Source organism: Pelecanus crispus, chromosome 11 (assembly GCF_030463565.1).
Source record: "Pelecanus crispus isolate bPelCri1 chromosome 11, bPelCri1.pri, whole genome shotgun sequence".
NCBI lineage: Eukaryota > Metazoa > Chordata > Aves > Pelecaniformes > Pelecanidae > Pelecanus > Pelecanus crispus.
This window is the reverse complement of record NC_134653.1, coordinates 8,310,099-8,333,697: the sequence shown is the minus strand read 5'-3', so window position 1 is coordinate 8,333,697 and position 23,599 is coordinate 8,310,099. Positions and strand designations below refer to the sequence as shown.

Here is a 23,599-nt window from a genome sequence, read left to right as displayed (position 1 = left end):
GCAGGATTGATGATACAAACCTTGGGTAGACAATTTAATTGAATGAGGAAGGCTATTTGCAGCATTTGCATAGCAATGTAGAAAGCTTTTAGATGTTAATAAAATCCATAATTGTGTCACTTTTTGTCCCTGATCTGTGAGAATCCTTCTAGTTAACAACTGTTTTTAATGATTCCTGCAAACTGTTTATGTCCTCTGCTGTAGAAAGGCCACCAGTTCTGTAACCATTTTTTTTACTTGTAAAAGTTTGCTTTCAAAGTGAAATTTTAGCATTCACAAAAAATTAAGAATTAGTGATGAAGTTACATCAGGAGTAAATTAATATTGTGAAATGTCCTCTCTTGTCGTTCTGACACTTCTGATTTCTGCTACACATCCCTAGGTTCTGTGGAGCAAATATTTTTCATTGTGTCAGATTTGCAGAAGGTTTTCTGGTTTAGTGCAGTTACTGCTTGGAGTAGCAAGCAGACTCGATCATTTGGCTAATATGAAAGCAGGGTTTAATTAATTAAATAATGGTCTGGGTTCTTGATACTATTGAAATACAGATTTACTTTTTAACAGTTCTTCAACAGCAGTATAAAATTAGCATGGTATCAGAGTACTTGGAATAGCTGAAGGTTTTTGATCTGAAAAATTTGTCTCATGCAGAACTCTTGTACAGTACAATGATGACAAAATTGATACTTTATTAATCTTCAAGTTTTATTTTTTTTGTAGCCACATTTGCACAAGATTGTGAACAGCTCTATGGAACTTGCACAGACTGCCAAAGAGCCCTATAACTATTTCCTGCTGCTCAGAGCACTGTTCAGATCTATTGGAGGAGGCAGTCATGATCTGTTATATCAAGAATTCTTGCCGCTGTTACCAAACTTACTGCAAGGTAGAACAATACCTTCTTTCCCCACCCCAGTTTCTGATCTTTTTATGTAAATAGTAGTAATAAGTTATGTTACGTAATTAAAAAAACAAAACTAAAGCCCTAACCCTGTTAAGTAGCTTCTGATTTTGAGCTTAGCAGTTGATTAAATATCTTGAATGTGGCTTATTTTCATTTACTATCAGCTGCTTCAGGCTCCATAGCTTTGGCTGCTTCACAATTTCTGCTGCTTGTTTTTCTGCTTTCCATTGTGGGGCTGTTGGGTTTTTTTTGTTTGTTACTTTCATTCGTTTTTTTGCTACAGATAACTTTGTTAGCATAAAGCATTGAAGGATAAGAGTAGTAGGACAAGCAATGTTGCCAGGCCATCACTGGTTTTGTGGGAAGAACATAACAGAGAAGCTCTGGTTGTTCTGCAGTTGAGGGCATGTGTGTGCACCTGCGAGTGCATGGTAAATATAAATGCAAGTAGTGTCAGTTTGCAAAAAGAAATTGAATAACAATCAGTTTGATTCACTGAGTATTTGTGCTTGTGAGGACTGTGTTCCAGAGATACTGAGGATGAGCAAGGAGAATGTGGAGAACTACTTAAATCTAAGGATAAGCTAATCAGAACAATGCCAGGAACGTGAAATCCTGTGGTTCCCATCTACAGCTGTAGGGGCAATTTTTATTGTAGTTAGCGAATATGTATGTTACCTATAAATCATTATAAAAAATACATGTCAGTATACAAGTGCTAGCTAGGTTTATGGAATATATGAAATCTTGATGGGGAGAAAAATAAGTTGGGGAATGTGTTTAGTCTGTGTGGGACAGTGAATGTACTTGCACTCATTTAATGTTTCTTTCCAGGAGTCCAGATATTTTAAAAACAATTTGTTCTCTGTGGATTTTTTTTATTGATACAAGGCTGATGTTTGAGTCAAATTATCTTTTTCTGGTTTTCATCTGCTGTATTCAAATGCTACTTTATTGAGTCTAATATTAAATTTTAGAATATACATAGATATTCTTTTTTGTATATGCATGTACCTACAAAAACATTCACTGAATAAAATCCTTAGGTGTAAGTTGTAATTATGAATGGTATTATATTTTGTAAATAGGCTATTTACAGAGCTATAAGTTTTACAGAATTTAAAAATGTCAGGTTATTCTGAATTTACGAAATAGCAATTTTAACAATAAGCTGTGGACTGTTTTTTTCCTTTGAGTGTATAACTTTTCAATGATTTTCAGGACTTAATATGTTGCAAAGTGGCCTTCATAAACAACACATGAAAGACTTGTTTGTAGAGCTCTGCCTCACTGTGCCAGTTCGTTTGAGCTCATTACTGCCTTATCTGCCAATGCTGATGGATCCCCTGGTGTCGGCTCTCAATGGATCTCAGACCCTAGTTAGCCAAGGCTTAAGAACTCTTGAATTGTGCGTGGATAACTTGCAGCCAGACTTTCTGTATGATCACATTCAGCCAGTTCGAGCTGAGCTAATGCAGGTAAACATGTCGTTTCCTGTTAGACCACAAGAGGTCATTGATTCACTAAATATTATTAGAAATATGTGTGAGCCTTTGGTTATAAAAACTTGAAAAATCTGTCATGAGAACCATACCAGTCTGATTTGTATGTAAAAAGCCAGTTGGTTATGTGCTGTTAAATTGAAAACTCTGAAAAATTTAGCAGTGAATTAATAATTTCTTCTGTACCCCCTGTTTAAGGGGTTAAAGTTAAGACTTGGGACTCAATAGCAAGAATATTACTATGTTTAAGGTGAGTTGGTACAGAAAACTGTTAAAATTTATTAAGTTTTTAAAAAACAAGAAAAGCTAATTACCTTCAGCATATCATGATTGACAGCTATATGAAGTTTATTTTTACAGTGAAGATGATGTGGGTGAAATTCAGAACAATGTTTTAAATGTGGTTATTTCCCCTAATACGACGCTTGCATATACTTTATCCTTTAAATATAATATTTACTTTATTTGCTGTTTATATTTCAAAATTAGCTCTTTGCGGTTAATTCACTTCAGCCTTAACTAGCCTCCCTTTTTTTTTTTTTTTTTTTTTTTAAATTCGTAATGCTGATGATCTAATATTAGTCATAAACATGAAATTACATTTCAATATGGCAAAGATTTTGTGGCAAAGATTGCAGTAATCTAATCCAAAACTGGATTTAGGACAACCTTATTACAACTTGAACTGTTGTGAACTGAGACCACTTTTATTCAATCTAGATAAGTATTTTCTGGAAGTTATGCAGGATCAATTACCCAGATACAAGAATAAGTGTTTTCCTTGACATATTTTTACATTACAACTTGAAAAATTTTGAAGTTAGACTGGTCTGACCATGTAACATTTGAAATATTTACAGGCTTTGTGGCGTACACTGCGCAATCCTGCAGACAGCATTTCTCATGTGGCTTATCGTGTGCTTGGTAAATTTGGTGGAAGTAACAGGAAGATGTTAAAGGAATCACAGAAACTACAATATGTAGTCACAGAAATCCAAGGACCCAGTATTACAATTGAATTTTCAGACTGTAAAGCATCCATTCAGCTTCCAATGGAAAAGGTAAGGGCTTAAGTTATTTTCTGTGCTGAGAAACCATCTTCCTCAATTTTCCTTTATTACAGATTTTTTGGAAGTTTGTTTGCTTGTAAAACCTTGATAAAATATGTGGTATGTCTGCCAGTTCCAGATATGAGTTAATGAATATTTAACATTACAGAATTTATGTAATTAAAAGGTTTTAGGATCTCTTGCATTCCTGATTTTTTTTTTTTTTTTTAATATCCCTCCACTTAGACAAAGAGATTTCTAATTAATTTATGTTGTAATGAAGAAATGGAATCTAAGCCCACCTATGTTTTTTGTTTTCTTTTTGGTTCAAGTAATTTTTGAGTTGCCAGACTTGGCAGGTAAAGGACAAAAACGTTGTTTCAGAGATCACTGCAAAGAGCTCTTTTGGTTTTTTACCATGTAGGGATCAGTTGAGAGTCTCCGTATAAGGCAGGTAGACGTACACTAACTTCTTGCTTCATTTTGACATGCAAAATTAGTAGAAGCTTGCCAACCTTTTCTTTCTTTATTTTCCCTTTAAACTGTTTTATATGTCACACCCAAAATAATAGATTTAAACATGCTGTCCAGCTTTTACAAAGTGATAGGGTAGGGAGCTAAACTGGCATTAAGTAAATGCTTTCTGTACATTTTTTGACCCTTCCTAACTTTTGGTGTACTGTTCAGATGGGGAGCAGAAATCTACTCTAAAACCTTCCTATTTTCTTTTTGAAGTGTACCAAAAACTTATTGTAGAAATTCTTCAGTCATAATTATTCTAACGAGTCCAATGATTTGGTTTTGTTTGTTGTCTCTAGGTTGGGAATAGTACTTTTTATAGCTGCAAAACCACTTTGTACTTGTACTGGCTTTCATCCGACAATCTCAATGTGTCACAAATGATTAGTTCTCACTAATTACAGCCATCTAATCTGTGTCTATGTCTTGGGATCTGAGAACGAAGCTGGATTCGGAGTTAATTTGGCCTGTAGAGTTTTAATACTTACCTTTTCAATTACCCTTTTATAGGTACCTATGATCTGAATGTAGTAAACAATTTTCTTTACAGGCAGCTGTCTCTCTTTGGCTCCATACAGCCAACAGGCTTAAAAATAGCTTGGAAAAATGATTCTTAAAATGCAGATAGCTTTCCTGATTTCTCCTCTGTACTGAAACTGATGAGTTGAATACATATAAATACTGTAATTGCTGACATTTTCCTATCCCGCTAGGTTTAATTCAAACCAAGTTTTCCAAAGTATTTATAGAATCACAGAATGCTTTGGGTTGGAAGGGACCTTTAGACATCATCCAGCCCAACCCCCCTGCAGTGAGCAGGGACAGCTTTAACCAGATCAGGGTGCTCAGAGCCCCATCCAACCTGACCTGGAATGTTTCTAGGGATGGGGCCTCCACTACCTCTCTGGGAAACCCATTCCAGTGCTTCACCACTCTCATTGTAACAAATTTCTTCCTTATATCCAGTCTAAATCTGTCCACCTTTAGTTTAAAACCATTATTCCTTGTCCTGTCACAACAGGCCTTGCTAAAAAGATTGTCCCCATTCTTCCTGTAGGCCCCCATGTGGACATCGAGCCATTGACCACTACCCTCTGGATGCGACCATCCAGCCAATTCCTTATCCACTGAACAGTCCACCCATCAAACCCATATCTCCCCAATTTAGAGAGAAGGATGTTGTGGGGGACTGTGTCGAAGGCTTTGCAGAAGTCCAAATAGATGACATCCATTGCTTTTCCCTTGTCCACTGATGCAGTCACTCCTTCATAGAAAGCCACTAGGTTGGTCAGGCAGGACTTGCCCTTGGTGAATCCGTGCTGATTGTCTCAAATCACCTCCCTGTCCTCCATGTACTTCAGCATAGCTTCTAGGAGGATCTGTTCCATGATCTTGCCAGGCACAGAGGTGAGGCTGACAGGTCAGTAGTTCCCAGGGTCCTCCTTTCTTCCCTTTTTAAAAATGGGCACAACATTCCCCTTCTTCCAGTCACCAGGGACTTCACCTGACTGCCATGACTCTTCCAGTATCATGGAGAGTGGCTTGTCAACTACATCAGCCAATTCCCTCAGGACTCTGGGATCATCTCATCAGTTCCCATAGACTTGTGTACATTCAGGTTCCTCAGGTGGTCCCGAACCTGATCTTCCCTTACTGTGGGAGGGGCTTTACCCCCCTGGTCCCCATCTTGTGGTCCATCAACTCAGGAGAGGTGAGGAGAGAGGTTGCTGGTGAAGACTGAGGCAAAGTTGAATACCTCAGTCTTCTCCTCGTCTGTTGTTACTAGGTCAGCATTCTTGTTCATTGAGGAGGTACGCTTTCTTTAACCTTCCTTTTCTGGTCGACATACCTGTAGAAGCCCTCTTGTTATTCTTTACATCCCTTGCCAAATTCAGCTCCAGCCGCACCTTGGCCTTCCTGACCCCATCCCTACACAACCAAGCAGTGTCCCTGTACTCTTCCCAGGACACCTGTCCCTGCTTCCACTGCCTGTGCAGTTCCCTCTTGCTCTTTAGTTTGACCAGCATGTCTCAACTCAGCCATGCTGGTCTCTTCCCTTCCTTGCCTGATCTCTTACACCTGGGGACTGATAGCTCTTGTGCTCTGTGGAAGGTGTCCTTAAAGATCTGCCAGCTCTGTTCCATTCCCCTGTCCCTGAGGACTGTTTCACAGGGGGTCCTTCTGATTAACTCCTTGAAGAGCTGGAAGGTTGCTTTTCTAAAATTTAGGGTCCTGACTGTACTCCTCACTTTTCCCATATCCCTCAGGAGCGTGAACTCCACCAATGCGTGATCACTGCAGCCCAGGCTGCCTCCAGTCTTGACGTCACCGATGAGCTCACTTACATTGGTGACCATCAGGTCCAGTATTGCATCCTCTCGCATAGGGCTGTCTGTTACCTGGCTTAGGAAGTTATTCTCAGTGTATTCTAGGAATCTCCTGGATTGCCTACAGCTCGCCGTTTTGCTTTTCCAGCAAATGTTGGGGTAGTTGAAGTCCCCCAGTAGGACGAGAGTCTGCAAGTGTGAAGCCTCCTGGAGCTGGAGGAAGAAGGCTTCATCAGTAGGCTCCCCTTGATCAGGCAGTCTGTAGTAGACACCAACCATAAGGTTCCCTTTGTTGCCTCTGTCTCTGATTCATACCCATAAGCTTTCGACGGGCTCGTGGCTATTCTTCAGGGACTTCTTCACACTGTGTCGATTTCTTGATGTAGAAGGCAACACCTCCACCCCTCCTTCCTCGCCTGTCCCTTCTGAACAGCCTGTAGCCATGGATAGCCACATTCCAGTAATGGGATTTGTCCCACCAAGTTTCAGTTATGACAATCAGGTCATAGCTTTCTAGCAGCACAGTAGCTTCCAACTCCTCCTGTTTGTTCCCCATGCTGTGTGTGTTCGTGTAGAGGCATTTCATCTGGGCTGTTGGCTGTGTCACCTTCTTAGTGGAACACCCCTTGTTTCCCTTGAGGTGTTTCATGGAGGTTTCCTTGTTGGCTCCTACTACCTCAGGACCCCCAGCTCATCTCCGCAAGACTTTGACTGTGCTGCAGCATCCCTAGCACGCCTCTTCGCAACAGGTTGAGGGCTCATAGTAGCACCTTGTCCCTCTAACCATTGTGTACCATCCCACAGCTTGTCACAGGCAAGCCTGGTATGTTCCCTGTATTTATGTATCTGACGTGTTGGTTAATGATACGGCATGATCTTCAGCTTCTTGGTGTTGACCAAGAAACAATATTATCTGTTGAATACTTTGTATCTATAAAAAGGAAATGTCAAATTAAAAAGAAAAAGAAGTGGAATACATTGAAAATGAGAAATCCATGGGGTGTTTTAGTACTTTGGTAGTCTTCTGTGGGCTGTGTAAAACTCATTGTTCTTTTCATTGAGATGCTGATAAGGTTATACAAACAGTGATGGGTTGACAGCTAGTGAAGTCAGTAAATGGAAAGATGGTTTTCCCTTCAAAGAAGGAAAATGCCCATTTCTTTGTAGCAGAGCCTTTTTCTGCATAATTCTGTTTAAGCATGGATGGTTAGATTTTTATTTACAGTTGATCAGATATTGAAATTCCTTATTTTGTACTCTCCAAAACAATTTTTACATGTGGTTTTACTTAATGCCCATCTCATTTGTTTTTCATTTCTTCCTTTCTTTTTTTGAGGAAGGATAGAAAGTATCTAGCTGTCTGTAAATACATGCAAAATAGAAATTTTCCAAAAAGATGTGTGTCCTCCCCCCTTTTCATCACTTTCATATCTGAGAGATTATTTGAATTATTCTCAAATGTATTAAATCTTCTTGCAAAGGAAAAGAAGAGTACTATTTCCATTAAGTAAATGGTGTTTAGAAGTTGCTTACAGGGACATTTCATCATGTATGGTGTAGCTCTTGATTTGCATGGAAAATATGACAAGGTAATTTGTAAGATAGAACATTTTTCGGTTCCATTTATATATGTGTATAAATGCGTTGTATACCTACAATATATAAGGATTAGGAACAGCAATTACTGCTGGAGGGAAGGTGAAGAAATTTTTCTTGAGGGGGGAGAGACAGAATGAAGGTATACTTCACTCATAACTTCAGATGCTTTCTGACTGTGGAAATAAATGTATCTGCCATGAAACTTTGCATTTATAAAAGCACAGCAAATACCGTAATAATTTCAAATCCAGTCTGTCAGGCATTCTCTGCATTTCTTAACTGAGGCAGTCCAAACTGTACATACTTTTAAAGTTAATATGTATTAAAGATACCATTCCCTTGATTAATTGCCTTATTGTAAATATTAAGAACAAGAAGTGTTTGGTTACCATCTATCGTTTTTTCATTATAGGCAATTGAGACTGCTCTGGACTGTTTGAAGAGTGCTAACACGGAACCATATTATCGGAGGCAAGCGTGGGAAGTAATCAAGTGTTTTTTAGTAGCTATGATGAGCCTGGATGATAATAAACACGCATTATACCAACTTCTTGCACATCCCAAGTATGACAATTCTTTAAAAATAAATGTGTATGTAAAATTTATAGCGTCTTTAGAACAACTAATTTAGAGACAATGGTTAGTCTAGGCAATGTATTCTTCATGGGATTTTTACCTACTGGTTTATCCTGCTTCCTTTTAAATCAATGCAGGACTTTCCAGTAAGAGGAGTTTTGTCAGCATATTATTTAATCCTGATGACATGTGTTAATGTATCATACTTTAATTTTCTTCCCCTAATCACAGTCCAATGTATAATCTGTTACATATGATCAGACTTTATTTTAATTAATTTATTTTTAATATATTTAAATAGTTGGAATATTCTGGTGCTTAATTGTGTTTTAAAGATTAATTTAGATTGTGATATTTTGTGTGTGCATCTAACTTTTTACTAAAGTGAAAGAGAGATAAAATTCAGTTTCATTTAGTGACCAAACTGTAGCATAGTCACACACATAACCTGTTTGTCTTAGTGTAGGGGCTTTTTATTGATTTTATTTATTTATTTTTTAACACATTTTACAGTTTTAGTCATTGATACTTAATGAGTTCATTGCTTTTAGACAACTTTGACATCTTTGCCTACAAAGTGTGTGTTGGCTTCGACTCTTGCAGTGTAGTAAATGTAGCTAAAGAGTACAGTAGCTTTTAAAATTCGGACTTGTTAGACTTGACGTAAGTATAGCTGTGCAAGGAGTAGGTTTTGTTGGGCAGTGATTTGATAAATAATGTTTCAGTCTTTTGAGATTAAAATCAAATGTCATTTCAAAAAGGGAAAAATGTCAAAATACTGAAAATGACATTCTGTAATTGAGTTGCAGTGTAATGCCTGTGTACCTACTATTTGTAATATACGTGGCTTCTTCTGAACCACCAGCTTTAAATGTTCCTGATGAAATTGAGCTATCCATCATGTCTGAGACCAGTGGTTGACAAAATTAATATGGACTGAGTGAACTGGTCTAGCTCTATCAAAATGAGGGGACAACAGGAGGTGGAGAAGGAGTTAGATATCGAGAGCAAACTTTAAATCAAGTACTTGACAATGCTCATGATTGAGCTGCCCGTACTGCAGTTTAGGATCATAATGAACTTAATTTTGTCTTTCAGTTTTACTGAGAAGTCCATACCCAGTGTGATTATTTCACATCGATACAAAGCTCAGGATACTCCAGCTCGTAAAACATTTGAACAGGCATTGACAGGGGCATTCATGTCAGCAGTCATCAAAGATCTGAGGCCTAGTGCTCTGCCTTTTGTAGCCAGCTTAATCCGCCATTACACAATGGTGGCAGTTGCTCAGCAATGTGGTAAGTAAAGCGGAATAGCAATTGTGTGGACTGTCATGAGAGGGGTGAAGAAGTTTATATTTTTTCTAATAGTAATTTGTTTTAAGAAAGTCATGATATTACAGTTGCTTCTGGATAGATATGTTGGGTTTTTTTTGATGGCTGAATGACGTTTTAATTCTTTTGAGCAGTGAAAAATTATTAAGCGAGTTTTAAAAAACAATCAGTCAATAATACTTTTAAAATGCTACGGCCAATGAAATAGTTACAGCTTGGTACAGTTTATACTTCCAGAGCATTTGTGTAACTTGATATACACAGTTATTTTTGTGGGTGGTCTTTAATTGAGTTGTTTCCACTTGTGGTTTTGAAGGACCATCAAAGGAACTAAGTAAATGTTAGAGCACTGCAGTGTCTTTATCTATGAAGAAAACTTTTTGTTTGGAGTTGGACTGTATGACAAGGAATTTGGGAAAAGACATACTATAAGCATATCACTCTTCATTGTCACATTAATGTAACTTGAATTGTTATGATTCTTCCTTTTAATTAAATCTTCTTGCAGTGCATAGTCTAGTGCATAGCAGAAAATATTCAAGTGGATGTAATCTTTTTTCTTCTAAGAGTGAAGAATGCCTTACAATCCATTTATATGCAAATAGACACAGTGCTTACTAGTTTTGCCATCAGCTAGTCAGAGGAGTAGTAAAATCTAATTGAGAGACTATTCATATCAAAATATCCATTGTTTTATCTTTTTTTTCCCCCTGCCTCTCTCTTTTCTTCCTCAATACAAATTACAGGTCCTTTTTTGCTGCAGTGCTATCAGGTTGGAAGCCAGCCTAGCACAGCCATGTTTCATAGTGAAGAAAATGGGTCAAAAGGCATGGATCCCTTGGTGCTTATTGATGCTATCGCAATCTGCATGGCATATGAGGAGAAGGAACTCTGCAAAATAGGAGAGGTGGCTCTAGCAGTGATATTTGATGTTGCGAGCATTATCTTGGGTTCAAAGGAAAGGGTAATATATATACTTTTTTTTTTTAATGTATTTAAATGATTTAGTTTCAGCCAATGCTTCTAAAATTTTGGAGGCTACCAGTGAGCTGAAAAAGCAAACCGATTCGTTTCTTTGTTTCCAGGCTTGTCAGCTTCCCTTGTTTTCATACATTGTGGAACGTTTATGTGCTTGCTGTTATGAGCAAGCATGGTATGCTAAACTAGGAGGTGTTGTGTCAATTAAATTTCTTATGGAACGACTGCCACTAATTTGGGTCCTCCAGAACCAGCAGACTTTCCTGAAGGCACTTCTCTTTGTTATGATGGATCTAACTGGAGAGGTATGTAATAAATGAATTACATCAACTAGTGTGGGGGAAACAAACTTTTGTTCTTAAATTCACACAAATTGAACTCTTGATAATCTTGATTTTTGCTTAATTTTGGAATGTATCATATCTGCAATAGTTACGAGTGAATTTTAGTCATTTTAACTTAAAACAAGACCTGAAGTTTAGGAATGAGGTCTGTTTTTTCTACAGAACTTTTCCAAAGTTGTTGGAATGACACTTGCTTCTTTCAGAGTAGAAATGTACAGGTTGTGTTCATATCAGTGAAAGAATGCTAGATTCACTTGCATGAAAAACACTGGGTTTTTTCCTTCTTTCTGTGTTTAGTTTGAACGATGTTCATCTTATCAAAAAGCTGTATATAGTTACAGATACCTAGAAAATCAGCTGCTTGACCTTTTCTCAATTGTGAATCATATGGTGATAACATTGCTAAGGGTTCCAGCGCTTGAGTTTGTTTATAAAATTGTGTTGCATTGCAACTCATGGTTTTGGAATGATTGGTGGGAAGACTAGTTGAATATGTGTTCTGTTTAAGCTTTATATGTTTTTAGCCATTTGCCAAGGATTCATCAAAATAAAATGCTAAGTTTGTTGATGACTAGTGTGTAGATTTCTGGTGTTTGTTCTGTACTTAATTAATAAAAATAATCTGTAATACCTTAGGTTTCTAATGGAGCAGTTGCTATGGCAAAGACCACATTAGAACAGCTTTTGATTAGATGTGCAACTCCTTTAAAAGATGAAGAAAAAACAGAAGAAATCCTAGCAGCACAAGAAAAGTCTTTCCATCATGTAACACATGACCTTGTTCGAGAAGTAACCTCTCCAAACTCTACTGTGAGAAAACAGGCCATGCATTCGTTGCAGGTACTTGCACAGGTCACTGGAAAAAGCGTCACAGTGATTATGGAGCCACATAAAGAGGTAAGCAGAAATACTTACTGAAAGTGAGTTTAAAGTTGGATTTGCAAAATGCTTTTCTGAGTACATTTTCCCACACTAGTGAATTAAGTTCTTAGTGCTTTGATAGCATATGTTTGTCATTTGCTAGGTTTCATTGTTCTAAAATGTGGCTGAAGTACTATAGAGATTCATACAAGCTGTTCCTGACTACTTAGCCAGTATTTATACTGTCTTCAGGTTGATTTACTTCCTGAAATTACGGACTGCTTGTCCTACAACCAGACATAGGCTAGGCCAGGTAGATACTGCATTTTGAACCTCAATTTTGTGTTATTCTCTAAATATGAGACATATTGCTATGCCTCTCCCTATCCAGAAAGAGACTGTGGAGATCGAAGCTGGTTGAAAGAACTTTTTGCTAGATACTCCTTAAGGCTAATAGCATTCATTCTCTTGAAAGACAAGTAAACGTACATAAGCCCTAAGGGCCACCACAACATATGAAATTATAGATGTCATTATTGTGGTTCGGGAACATACAGAGAAGCCCCCTAATTGATACCTTATTTTGTGAAAGGTGTTTGTGGAGGAGAGTGAGAAGTTGGTATAATGGAAAAACCTTACATGAATGTTTTTGCTTTTCTAATGTTTTAGGAGCTTAAAATACTCTTGTTTCTTGACTTGAACATTTGAAATGCTCAAGTCTGTGAATTTCATTGTTGTTTATAATGTTATGTGAAGTTATTAAATATCATAGATCTGTTCACTGAGAATATGTAATAATTGCAGATACTGAGTTGTTTTGCTAGCTGACTGTGAATTAGTTCAGAGAAATACTTTTCTTCTTGCTTAGTGACTTCTAAAGAGGTTCATTTGGAGCCACAACAGCAAACGGATAGAAACATGCAGCCATGACTAATGATGTCTTCTTAGTGGCTAGGTCTGTGGGGTCGTTTGAATAAGCTGCTAATTCAGTAATCTAAATTACATTGTGTAGGTTCTCCAAGACATGGTTCCTCCTAAAAAGCATTTACTTAGGCATCAACCTGCAAATGCCCAGATTGGCCTGATGGAGGGAAATACATTTTGTACAACCCTGCAACCCCGACTGTTTACAATGGATCTAAATGTTGTGGAACACAAGGTTTTCTACACAGAGGTACTTTCTTTGTATGTTCTTATATTTGAACGTAGATACTTAAGTAGTGATGGTGTTAGGACTTTCATTGTTAAAAATACATATTTTCTTTGTGCATTTTAAACTTTCACCAAAATATAAGAATTTACCTTTTGAAACATGAACTGGGGTCTGTCTTTACCTACAATGTAATAGCTCTGAGCTAAGCAGAATATTCTAATGTGTGTGAAATATATAAAATGAACTTTGGTGTTATACTCCTAGCCTTGTAGCACTAACTTTCATATTTAGGTCTTATTTTATGCACAATATATCTATTAAATAAATTGTTGTACCGCCAAAACATAGATATTGTTTGTTAAGGTTTTTGAGTCCCTAACAGTGTGGGTAAAATCAGATATAAAACTAGTGTGTAGATTTAACTTAGAGAAACTGTCTAGTCCCTTGGTTTCCTATCTGTCTCTTCCAAACATAAGTTCGGAAGGTCTTTGATACCAACAGTAATGGCAGTTAGCAAGGTAGTTATGGGGTATAGTTGTCAATGCGGAGGATCCTCTGGTTTTTCCTTAAGACAAACCCAAAGTGCTGCAGATCAAAAAACGTCTGTAAAGGTGAGAGTGATATATTGGTATTGTGAAGGTCTGAATCGTAATAGTATTCTTGGATATAGGTGCAACCTGGACATTGTTAACTTGCATAACTTTGTTTCAACCCGTTCAGGGTTTTCTAACAAAAAATATATACATATATTGAAAATACTTGACTGTAAAGAGGAGAGCTCTGTAGGAAAGAATTGTCTCTCTGGGCACTGACCCGTGACCGTTAGAATTACTGAAGACATTTTCAGCACATTTTTTCCCTGTTAATCTCCTGCTGTTCTCTTACCCCTTTCCTCAGTATTTTCTGTGCTCTTACTGCCATTCAGGAGGCAAACTTTTCTGTAGACCTATTGTTTTATCATATGAGCAGCCTGTTTGCAAGACCAGCTAGGTATTGGCCAACAAAATGCAAAATGGCTAACTTTCGCCTGACTTTTCTTTGGTGGCAATGCTAATGGGCTCTCTTGCCTCTGGCTAACCACCGATTTTCATGGGAACTTACACTCTTAATTCTGAGTAGAATTTTTGCGTGTTCGTGAAATTTGGAGATTGATTAGTGTGTTTGCATAAGCTTGACTCTTTGAGGAAACAAGACTCAAAAGGTAACTGGTAATACTGTTTCAAATGTGATTCACAATGCTATGCTAAAATGTTTGTTTATTTTTTTCCCCTAGTTACTGAATTTGTGTGAGGCTGAAGATGCTGCCTTGATGAAACTACCTTGTTACAAAAGTCTTCCATCACTTGTACCTCTGCGGATTGCAGCCTTAAGTAAGTAAAACTTCCTAAACAGGATTTGATGTAGATAAGCATCCTTGTGAGCAATGACAGTCTTCTTCCCAAGATCAGCAGAAAACGTGGGTGCTTGAAGACGGATGACTGCTCGCTAGAGGTCGCAGTTTAATGGAGAATAATGGGAAAGTATCGCTGCTTTCTTAATGACTAGGATATAGTTTGTGAAACGAATGCAAAATATTTTTAGACTAATTATGTTACATAGCATTAGGAAAACTTTAGAACACTATTAATAGAATTTCCATTCTTTTACTATTTTATGATGCCTGTTGCTTTTGGCAGAGCATGCTACGTTTTAGCTGTCTGTAATTTAAGATGAAATAAAAGAAACTTGAAGAGAAGAAACGTAGAATTAGGGTTTTTTTCCTTCTCTTTTGAAATTGAGTTAACAAAGAGAACAAATTTACTTTGATATTTGCAGATGCTCTAGCTGCCTGCAATTACTTGCCTCAGTCGAGAGAGAAAATCATTGCTGCACTTTTCAAGGCACTTAATTCAACAAATAATGAACTGCAGGAGGCAGGAGAAGCATGCATGAGAAAGGTTAGTATATTAAAACAATGTTGCTTTTGAGGCCATTGTTCTCTGTGCTTTACTTCCTTGTTACAAAGCTTCTTGGGAAAGTTCTCTACAGGAAATAATGGCTGCTCTGTTAAGTTTTTGTTGACACCAATATAGTTAAGTTTCTGTCAGATGTGGTTTTTTGGGGGTTTGAACTAGGCCATAAAAATTTCTTCTGGCTGAAATTAAGCGTTATAAGCTCTTGGACAAGGACCGTGGTAAGTCTTTCAGTCTTTCTGTCTGTTGGGTCTTTCAGTCTTTCTGCTTGTCTGGTCTTTGTAAGTGTATCTTCTTTTCTAAATAAACAGTGTCAGTCCTTCCCAGCAGTTTCGCAAATGTGCATGCGTGGCTTTATTGTAAGAGCTTTTCTCCTGTTTCTTCTTTGTTCCTAAAAGAAGTGGTAGAGACCCCATATTTGGTTTTGGAAAAGTAAGCGATAGAGCAGAGTTAGACGCTGCATCACAGAACGACAGTTACCTTAAGGAACAGGGCTGTGGCTGTGCTCTTTAAGGACAGAATTACTGTCCTTACATGGTGCAACACTACACTGTCTGTTCTGTGGATGCTAGGTCTTAGTGTAAAAAAGCTAGAAGGACAGGGAAAAGGATATTCTGTCATCATGATTTCTTGCCCAGTAGATATGCCTAATTCTGATTCAGCAAGATTTTAATACCATTCTTCTAAATATAAAAAACGATAACAAAAATGCTTACAGTTTCTTTGTAATGATGTGTAGATAGGCTGGCATATAACAGGGAATATAACTACAGTAGTACTGGCGGTTTACATTTGTTTAGGCCATTGACTGATCAGAGGGAAGACATTGTCTTTTCATGTCACTCTGGTCATGAAAGGGAGTGTACTTATTTATGGCTTGCTGCCAGTACAGTTGGGTTGAGAGGTAAGAGGGAGCAAATAAGGGTTGTTCTGACCTATGCATCTGGTATAAGATTTTTCTGATTGTTTTTTCCTGTGATAAATCCATGCCCACAGGATATTTGGTTATGACAAGAAATATTATCTCTGGCTGCTTGCAGCCAGGTTCTCTTGACTTTTTATGTTACTTGGGATGCATGCAGCTTGTAACACAGAAATACACTCTATTGCCTTCGGCCAGATTCACAGGCAGTTCTTAATAAAGCATTGTCTAAGTAGTTTGTCCATAGCTGTATATTTAATTTGTAGCTGTAGCTGGTTTTCAATACATCTGTAATTAAGATCTCCTACTTGATTATTTTGTGGAATATCCTACTGTGTGTCACAAATACTTAAGTGCTTCCCAAATCCACCTTGTTACTGTATATTTCCAGCAATAAACATTGTTTAAGCTATTGTATTCTGAAAGTACAAAATAAAACAAGAAAAGTCAAGTCAGCAGAATTTATTTTAAGATGGGTGCTTGCACAAAAGTTGCTCCCCTCTCCACCTGTATCTTAATCCTGTACTCTCTTGCAGTTCTTGGAAGGAGCTACCATAGAAGTTGATCAAATTCATACACACATGAGACCATTGCTTATGATGTTGGGAGACTATCGAAGTCTGACACTGAATGTTGTGAATCGTCTGACATCTGTCACTAGACTTTTTCCAAACTCTTTTAATGATAAATTCTGTGATCAGATGATGGTAAGCAAGTTCAAGTTTTATTTAGCTCTTCCAGAAGAAATTCTCTTTTAGCTAATATTCGTATTGTTGAAAAGTCAAAGAACAATTAGTTTAGTAGTGACTCGATTGTATATATTGGAAGTAAAAGATTTTTGTTTCACAATAGGAAAAAAAAATCTTTAAACATTTTGTGTTAATTTTGAGAGAACTGCTAAACCAGAAAGTTAAGAGATGTTCTTCTCTAGTGAAGACATGCCTAGTTATGCTAAGGTCTGCTTGGACAACTTTATCTTTAAGCAAGGTGCCAGCAGCATAATATACTAAGGAAACCCTTGAAAATATGTTTTACTTCCTAGTGGGCTAAGTCTGTTCTGGTGTTTTCTTGATTTATAAAATGGTGGAAGGTATTGCCTTTCTTATTTGCAGTTTTTAAACTGCGTATGTGAATTCTTTATCCTTTTGCCATGTATATTTAAATATTTAAATGCGTATATATAGAATCATAGAATCATAGAATCGTCTAGGTTGGAAAAGACCTTTAAGATCATCCAGTCCAACCATTAACCTATATTACCAAAAATCATTAAAAAAGTGTAAGCCTGTCAGACTTCAGATTTTTGTGCCTTTTAATGTATGTACTCTTATAACCCCTGCTTTCTTGAATATAGAGAGGACTTCTAGGAACAGTAAACTCTTCAATCTGAGGGAATGAAAATAACTAATAATTTTTCCCTCTGTTTCCTTCAAACAATCATTTCTGCCTCTACTTCTTTTCTTGTAGCACACGCTGTCACTTGCTAAAATGGAACACTACAATTAGAAGAATAATACTAATTATTCTCTCTTTATAGCAACACCTGCGTAAATGGATGGAAGTGGTAGTTATTACACACAAAGGTGGACAACGGAGTGATGGAAATGTAAGTTAATGAATGCTTTTATGTGGGAAGACAAGAAATAAATAGTATTAATGTTTTGGAATTACAGAACTCATTCAGTTGTAAATGTTGCCATAACTGATAACATACTGATGTTTTGTTACAAGCTAATGAACTTGTATGTATATTGAATATTTGTTACAAATCTGAGTAAGAGGAGCTTCTTATCTGCCAACAACGGTTACTTTAAAGCCTATTCTATACAAGTTGGTGTGGGAACAGCTCATTGATTTTTATTTTTTTTTCTCAGGATTTTCTGCTTAGAAATCTGTTCTTCATTGGCGTGGCTGATGAGCTCAGCAGCATAATCCCTCTTTTTTCACTAATATGTTTGATGTTCATAACATACTATTCTGTATAATTTTCAAAAGACTAATAATATGCCAGTTAATTTCAAATATAATTTATGAAAAACAAATTCAATATTTACCAGTTGAGATCACATTAAAACCTCTCTCCCATCTAAACTAATGGCCTCAATGTTGAACTATGGGAAGCTGATCAATTTTCTTATAAATGGAAAATTACAGAGTGTAATGACAACACTGTGTGCTCTTAGTAATATGGCACTGAAGGGAATTCCTGCTTCAGTGTTGTTTCAAGTAGATTACCAGAAGTCCTATAATTCTATTAAGATTTTATTAATAACTTATATTAAGTGCTGAGATTTATTATTGCAACTAGGAAAAAATGGGGGGGGATTTTATTAATTTCTTTGGTTTTCAACTTAGAATGAAATTAGATTGGCTTTTTATTTCCCTCCAAACATGGAAATGGCTTAATGGCTTTTCATTATTCTTTCCTGTCACTGCAAAGAGACCTGCTAAATCTGAATTTAGTTATTGCTTTGTATTTGACCTAGAAGTTCTATAATGGAGTAGAATTTGTTTCTTATGTTTAAACTTAAAAACTGTGCATTTTTTAGTTAAACACATTTTACTCAGGTCAGAGTAGTTCTAAGGCCTTCATATTCTTCTTTTGGGATTCACTTTTCCTCAAATGTGATGATTACAGATATCTTGCAGATCTTTTTGTAGCATTAGTCTTTCAAACTACAATGTGGTACCTCTAGAACAGTTTTTAGTTGTCCCTAAATCACATTTAATTGTGAATTCTTCAGCTTTTAATGTCTTCTGTTGATGTTTTCTATGTAGTTGTGTGTTTAGTCTCCTAAACCTGTAATTTTTTTTTAGCGTTGGTTTAAAACCCGCGTATGTTGAGGGAGAGGTGCACACCAGACACTTGAGAAGGAGTCTACTGTCACGTCTTGAGGGAGGAGGGAAGTCTATGGAAACATTTTCAAATAGAATTGTGTGACTGCAAAGCTGATGGAAATATTACTCCCCCCCTAGTTGTTGCTCTGAAGTTTCCTTAAAAATAAAGCCTCTAGGAAACTGAAGGAGGGCACAGACAGTGTGGTCTTTATATAATTGCTATGGCAGTTCGCGTTCATATGTCCGTATGTACAGTGTGCTGTTGCTGTAATTGTATCTTCTAAATGTGGAAAAACTAGGATGGTGAAACTGGTGGTCAGAGTTACTCTAGCTGGCCTTTCATTTTACTCTGATTTCTTCTTGACCGTAAGTGAGTATCTCAGATTTTGGAATCTCACTAAAAGCAATGTTGGGGAGTGTTACTGGAGTAGGTTGCATCATTCAGACTGAGTGAGTGAGTGGTTAGATCTAGGAGGTGGTAAACACGCAGTGGAGAACGGAAATTGGTCAGGAAAGTCTTATGTTTGCTAGCTGAAACGGTATAGAGCACTGTTACAATAACTTTTTTGACCTAAAGAGTTTTCATCTTTTTCCAGCAGCACTTTATGAAGGTGCCATTTGATGCTGATGGTGTCATGCAGTTCTCCAGCTTAGTGCAGATAGTGGCTAGTCAGCGAGGCGTCTTAATGAAACAGTCCAAAAGTCTATGGAATGAGTTTTCATATGTAAATGGCAATTCTAGACAAACTAAAAACTTTAGACATCTCAATTAAAAATGCTGCGTAATACTTAACAACTGTTGTAAAGATCCACATTGATGCCAGAATAACTAAGCTCTTTGTTCATCTAAATAATTTTATGACAGTCCTACTGTATTGCTGAACTGTGACTTGGCTCTTTAGGTAAATGAACAAATTAAAACATAACATATTTAGTAGCAATTCAGATCTAACTCATTGGCCCAGTGAGCGAAATCTTTGGTCTAAATACCTTCTTCCGCTCTTCCCTACCTCCCCAAGGAAGGCTGTGGTTTTTAAGGTCATGTCTGGTAACTCAAAAAACAAGTTTTGAATAGATAGTTGTCTCTGTCTTGTGAACAGTGGCACCATGGTGGAAATTCTGCATTACAGCCTATTAGAAGGACTTTATAGCTTGGTAGTTCAAGTATTGAAAGTGGTTTCATAATTGATGCTGGTCAAATTCGTCTTTGAAGATGCTAAAATATTGTTTCCCCTGACTTAATAATCTCTGATATCTTTTTAATCACTACAAATATTTGAGAAGCTATGTCTAAACAATGTACAAGTAGAAAAAAGGATGCTTTTCATCCTAATTCTTAGGAGAGCAGTTCAGAGCATGGGAGATACTCATTGTCTCCATTCTTTCAGTTTGAGATGAGAAAATAACCCTGCTGAAGTCAGTTTCTGACTGCATCCTGAAGAATAGCATATACTGATTTGTTCATTTATTTGATATTTTTGTGGGCTTTTTCTTTTCATGCTGTGACTTCTGTTTTGGTTCAGCCTGCTGCGGAAGGGGTAGAGGTGAGAAACTCAGTGGAGGCACCAGGAAGTTCTTTGTTGTGGTGGTTTTTTTTTTCTTGTTTGTTTTGTTTTGTTTTGTTTTTTATTTCATTTAAACTGTGGTTTATTAGTTTTATTGTTGTGTTTTGGGCAGAGTGCATTGTGCCTTTGAGTGCAGTGCTGTGAATTGTCTTCTGTTTGTCTGTGGCAGAGTTGTTTTGGTAACATTGCTGTTAAGGATGTTAAGCATGTTTGTATGAGGAAGAGCAGGATTTTTAGTTTCTGTGAAGGCGTAAATGCTTTCAAAAGATTTTATACGTGTTCTCAGTCCTGCACTTCAATCCATGAGAGTAGTCTTATGGGGGTCTGTCTAGGCAGATCATGTTAAAAAGGAGTGGGGCCTAATAGTCTGTGTTTAAATTCAGCTGAGGAAATGCAATGCACTTCATGAAGTTATTTTGTATACTGCATACTAGAAATTGGTTTTAGAGGGATGGTGAGGGTGGACGTTTTGTTTTGTTTTTTCCTTTCCCTTTTCTTCCTGAATGAAAGCCACACTTTAGTTAACTGAAATATAGTCCCCATTTAAATTACACAATGAAAGAAAAACACAAAATTATTTTGGACTTCAGAAGAGTTTAGTATCTAGTGGGAGAACAGACCTGACTTTTCGTTGAAGTAAACAGCTGTTTGCAAGATACACTGGATGGTGCTGTGAGAAAGCTGTATGTCTTTTTCTTCATGTCTAGTCTGGAGTTGTGGGGTGTATATGAGAAATGGTTTAGAAAGGAAGGTCTGGCTTCTTGATGCATGAGCCACTTGGTGTAGTAGAGTGAGCACTCTGTAACTCCCCCATCACCATTATCATTACACAGTGTTTAGCTCTGACCTGTAAAACACCACTATACTGACAAAGAAAATAAAATTAAGCCATGATATTATGAGGGGGGAAGGGCAGACTTCCACAAGAGCAATTTTCTCCATACATCATGGTAAGTAGATGCTGTATACATGTTAACCTTTTGCATTTGGTTGCTGGCTATGTTAATATAGAGAGGAAAAAAAAAAGTAGGATGTGTGATACTGTTTTTATAAATTTAGCTGGTAATATTAATTTAATTGTGTTTCTTTTTACCTGTAGGAAATGAAGATTTGTTCAGCGATTATAAATTTATTCCACCTGATCCCAGCTGCCCCTCAGACTTTGGTTAAACCTCTGCTGGAAGTTGTTATGAAAACAGAACGAGCAATGTTAATTGAGGTAAAAGTGGAAGTGCACGTTGCTGATATTTTTGCTTTACAGTATTTTTAAACATTAGTATGTAACAATTATAGTATTTTAAACATGGTGTGGGAACATTTGATGTAATAAATAAATATGCTCTTCAAGCCTTTTAGGAGGTGTTAACATTTGTCTTAGTCTCTTAAAAGTGAAGTTTTGAAATTGTCAATAAATTCTCATCATAGAAGTTCTGAACATTTTGTATCTGCATAAATGCCAAGTCAAATGTATTTTTCTGAGTGCTAGTAAATTAGTAGAAAATACTCTGTACTCTGCATTTTTAATTTAAGCTTTACGAATTTTTCAGGCTGGCAGTCCATTCAGGGAACCACTGATAAAATTTTTGACACGTCATCCATCCCAGACTGTGGAGCTGTTCATGATGGAAGCCACTTTAAATGATCCACAGTGGAGCAGAATGTTTATGGTAAGCTGTGTGAGGAGGGGAGCAGGAAAAAGCCCTCATCTTCAAATTTCTGATGAACGACAAGTTTTTCATCTTTTCATAGAATCATAGAATGCTTTGGGTTGGAAGGGACCTTTAGAGGTCATCCAGCCCACCCCCCCTGCAGTGAGCAGGGACAGCTTTAACCAGATCAGGGTGCTGAGAGCCCCGTCCAACCTGACCTGGAATGTTTCCAGGGATGGGGCCTCCACTACATCTCTGGGCAACCCCTTCCAGTGCTTCACCACCCATCCATCTTTTTTTCCCTGTATGACCTTGTAGTCCTTAATCATGGTCTTATTCTGATTGTAGGGTGCCTGTTCTCAGTTTCGTATTTGTTTGTTCTGAGATCTTGATTTTATACCTTTCCAGATCATGTCGGATTATTACTGAAGTTGTAGACGTTATTTTTATATACGTGAAATACAACCTCTGCAACTTTAGTGAGGAATATAAAAGCTACAGGATGATATAGCCTTTTGGTATTTTTGCTTTTAAAGGTTGTTATTAAAATTATTTCTTCCCTTTCTTCAGAGTTTCTTAAAACATAAAGATGCCAAACCTCTACGAGATGTACTGGCAGCTAATCCTAACCGATTTATCACTCTACTGTTACCTGTTGGTACCCAAGCAGCTGTTAGACCTGGTTCTCCAAGCACTACCACAATGCGTCTCGATCTTCAGTTTCAGGCTATAAAGGTATTAATTTATTCTTGTTTGTCTCTGCAAAAAAAGTCTCTTTAGCTACAAGCCTATTACATACAGGCTTTCAAGTGTGTGTGTATGTATTATAGCTTGTAGAAAAACCCTTGTAAAAATGTAAATTGTTTGTAGTCAGAGTCACTCTAGGAAGGGAAAAGAGGCTCAAATGAACTATACTGTTTCTTTAATCAAGCGAGATACAAGAGGAAAGCAGGGCAACAGAAATTTTTTTAAAAACAAAAAGAAATTCCTTTAAAAATTGATCTAAACTAGTTTTTATTTGACTCTTTAATATTTTAGAACCCTTAATTGACCTTAAAGAAGTGGTTTTATGCTATTGTTTCTACTGACAGATCTGTTGCACGTTGACTGTGCATTTGTCTTGTTTTGCTTTTGACAGATCATCAGTATTATTGTTAAGAATGATGAATGTTGGTTAGCAAATCAGCATTCCTTGGTGAATCAGCTGAAACGTGTATGGGTGAGTGAAGCTTTTCAGGAGAGACATCGTAAGGAGAATATGGCTGCGACAAACTGGAAAGAACCGAAGCTATTAGCATATTGCTTACTGAATTACTGCAAGTATGTAAAAATATTTACATTTATTTCCTATAGCTTGCATACTTTTTTAAAAAAATTTTGAAGATACTGTAAAGGTATATGGGGTACTAAAAAGGCTTTGCAGTTATTGAAGAGAAAGTTTAATATATTTCATAATACTGCCATTAGCTCTTAAACCATGCTTCTGGTACTGCCTGCTCTTGGCTCTCTGCTCATTTAAAACCAAGA

General features: G+C 37.0%; 1 protein-coding gene across 3 annotated transcripts in view; it reads left to right on the top strand.

Annotated features, from left to right (window-relative positions):
* TRRAP (transformation/transcription domain associated protein) overlaps positions 1-23,599 on the top strand; it is a 104,344-nt gene that overhangs the window by 20,800 nt on the left and 59,945 nt on the right. Inside the window, exons 18-36 of one of the 3 annotated variants that reach the window (XM_075718320.1) lie at positions 721-886; positions 2,126-2,382; positions 3,267-3,467; positions 8,313-8,464; positions 9,575-9,774; positions 10,557-10,774; positions 10,896-11,093; positions 11,769-12,029; positions 13,006-13,167; positions 14,420-14,516; positions 14,962-15,083; positions 16,557-16,727; positions 17,558-17,626; positions 20,199-20,250; positions 20,380-20,402; positions 21,523-21,642; positions 21,971-22,090; positions 22,643-22,807; positions 23,211-23,392. In XM_075718320.1, coding sequence (XP_075574435.1) covers positions 721-886; positions 2,126-2,382; positions 3,267-3,467; positions 8,313-8,464; positions 9,575-9,774; positions 10,557-10,774; positions 10,896-11,093; positions 11,769-12,029; positions 13,006-13,167; positions 14,420-14,516; positions 14,962-15,083; positions 16,557-16,727; positions 17,558-17,626; positions 20,199-20,250; positions 20,380-20,402; positions 21,523-21,642; positions 21,971-22,090; positions 22,643-22,807; positions 23,211-23,392 — 2,936 coding nt within the window. Of the gene's footprint in view, positions 1-720; positions 887-2,125; positions 2,383-3,266; positions 3,468-8,312; positions 8,465-9,574; positions 9,775-10,556; positions 10,775-10,895; positions 11,094-11,768; positions 12,030-13,005; positions 13,168-14,419; positions 14,517-14,961; positions 15,084-16,556; positions 16,728-17,557; positions 17,627-20,198; positions 20,251-20,379; positions 20,403-21,520; positions 21,643-21,970; positions 22,091-22,642; positions 22,808-23,210; positions 23,393-23,599 lie in introns of all 3 variants that reach the window. The other 2 variants (XM_075718321.1, XM_075718322.1) reach the window with 2 other exon arrangements.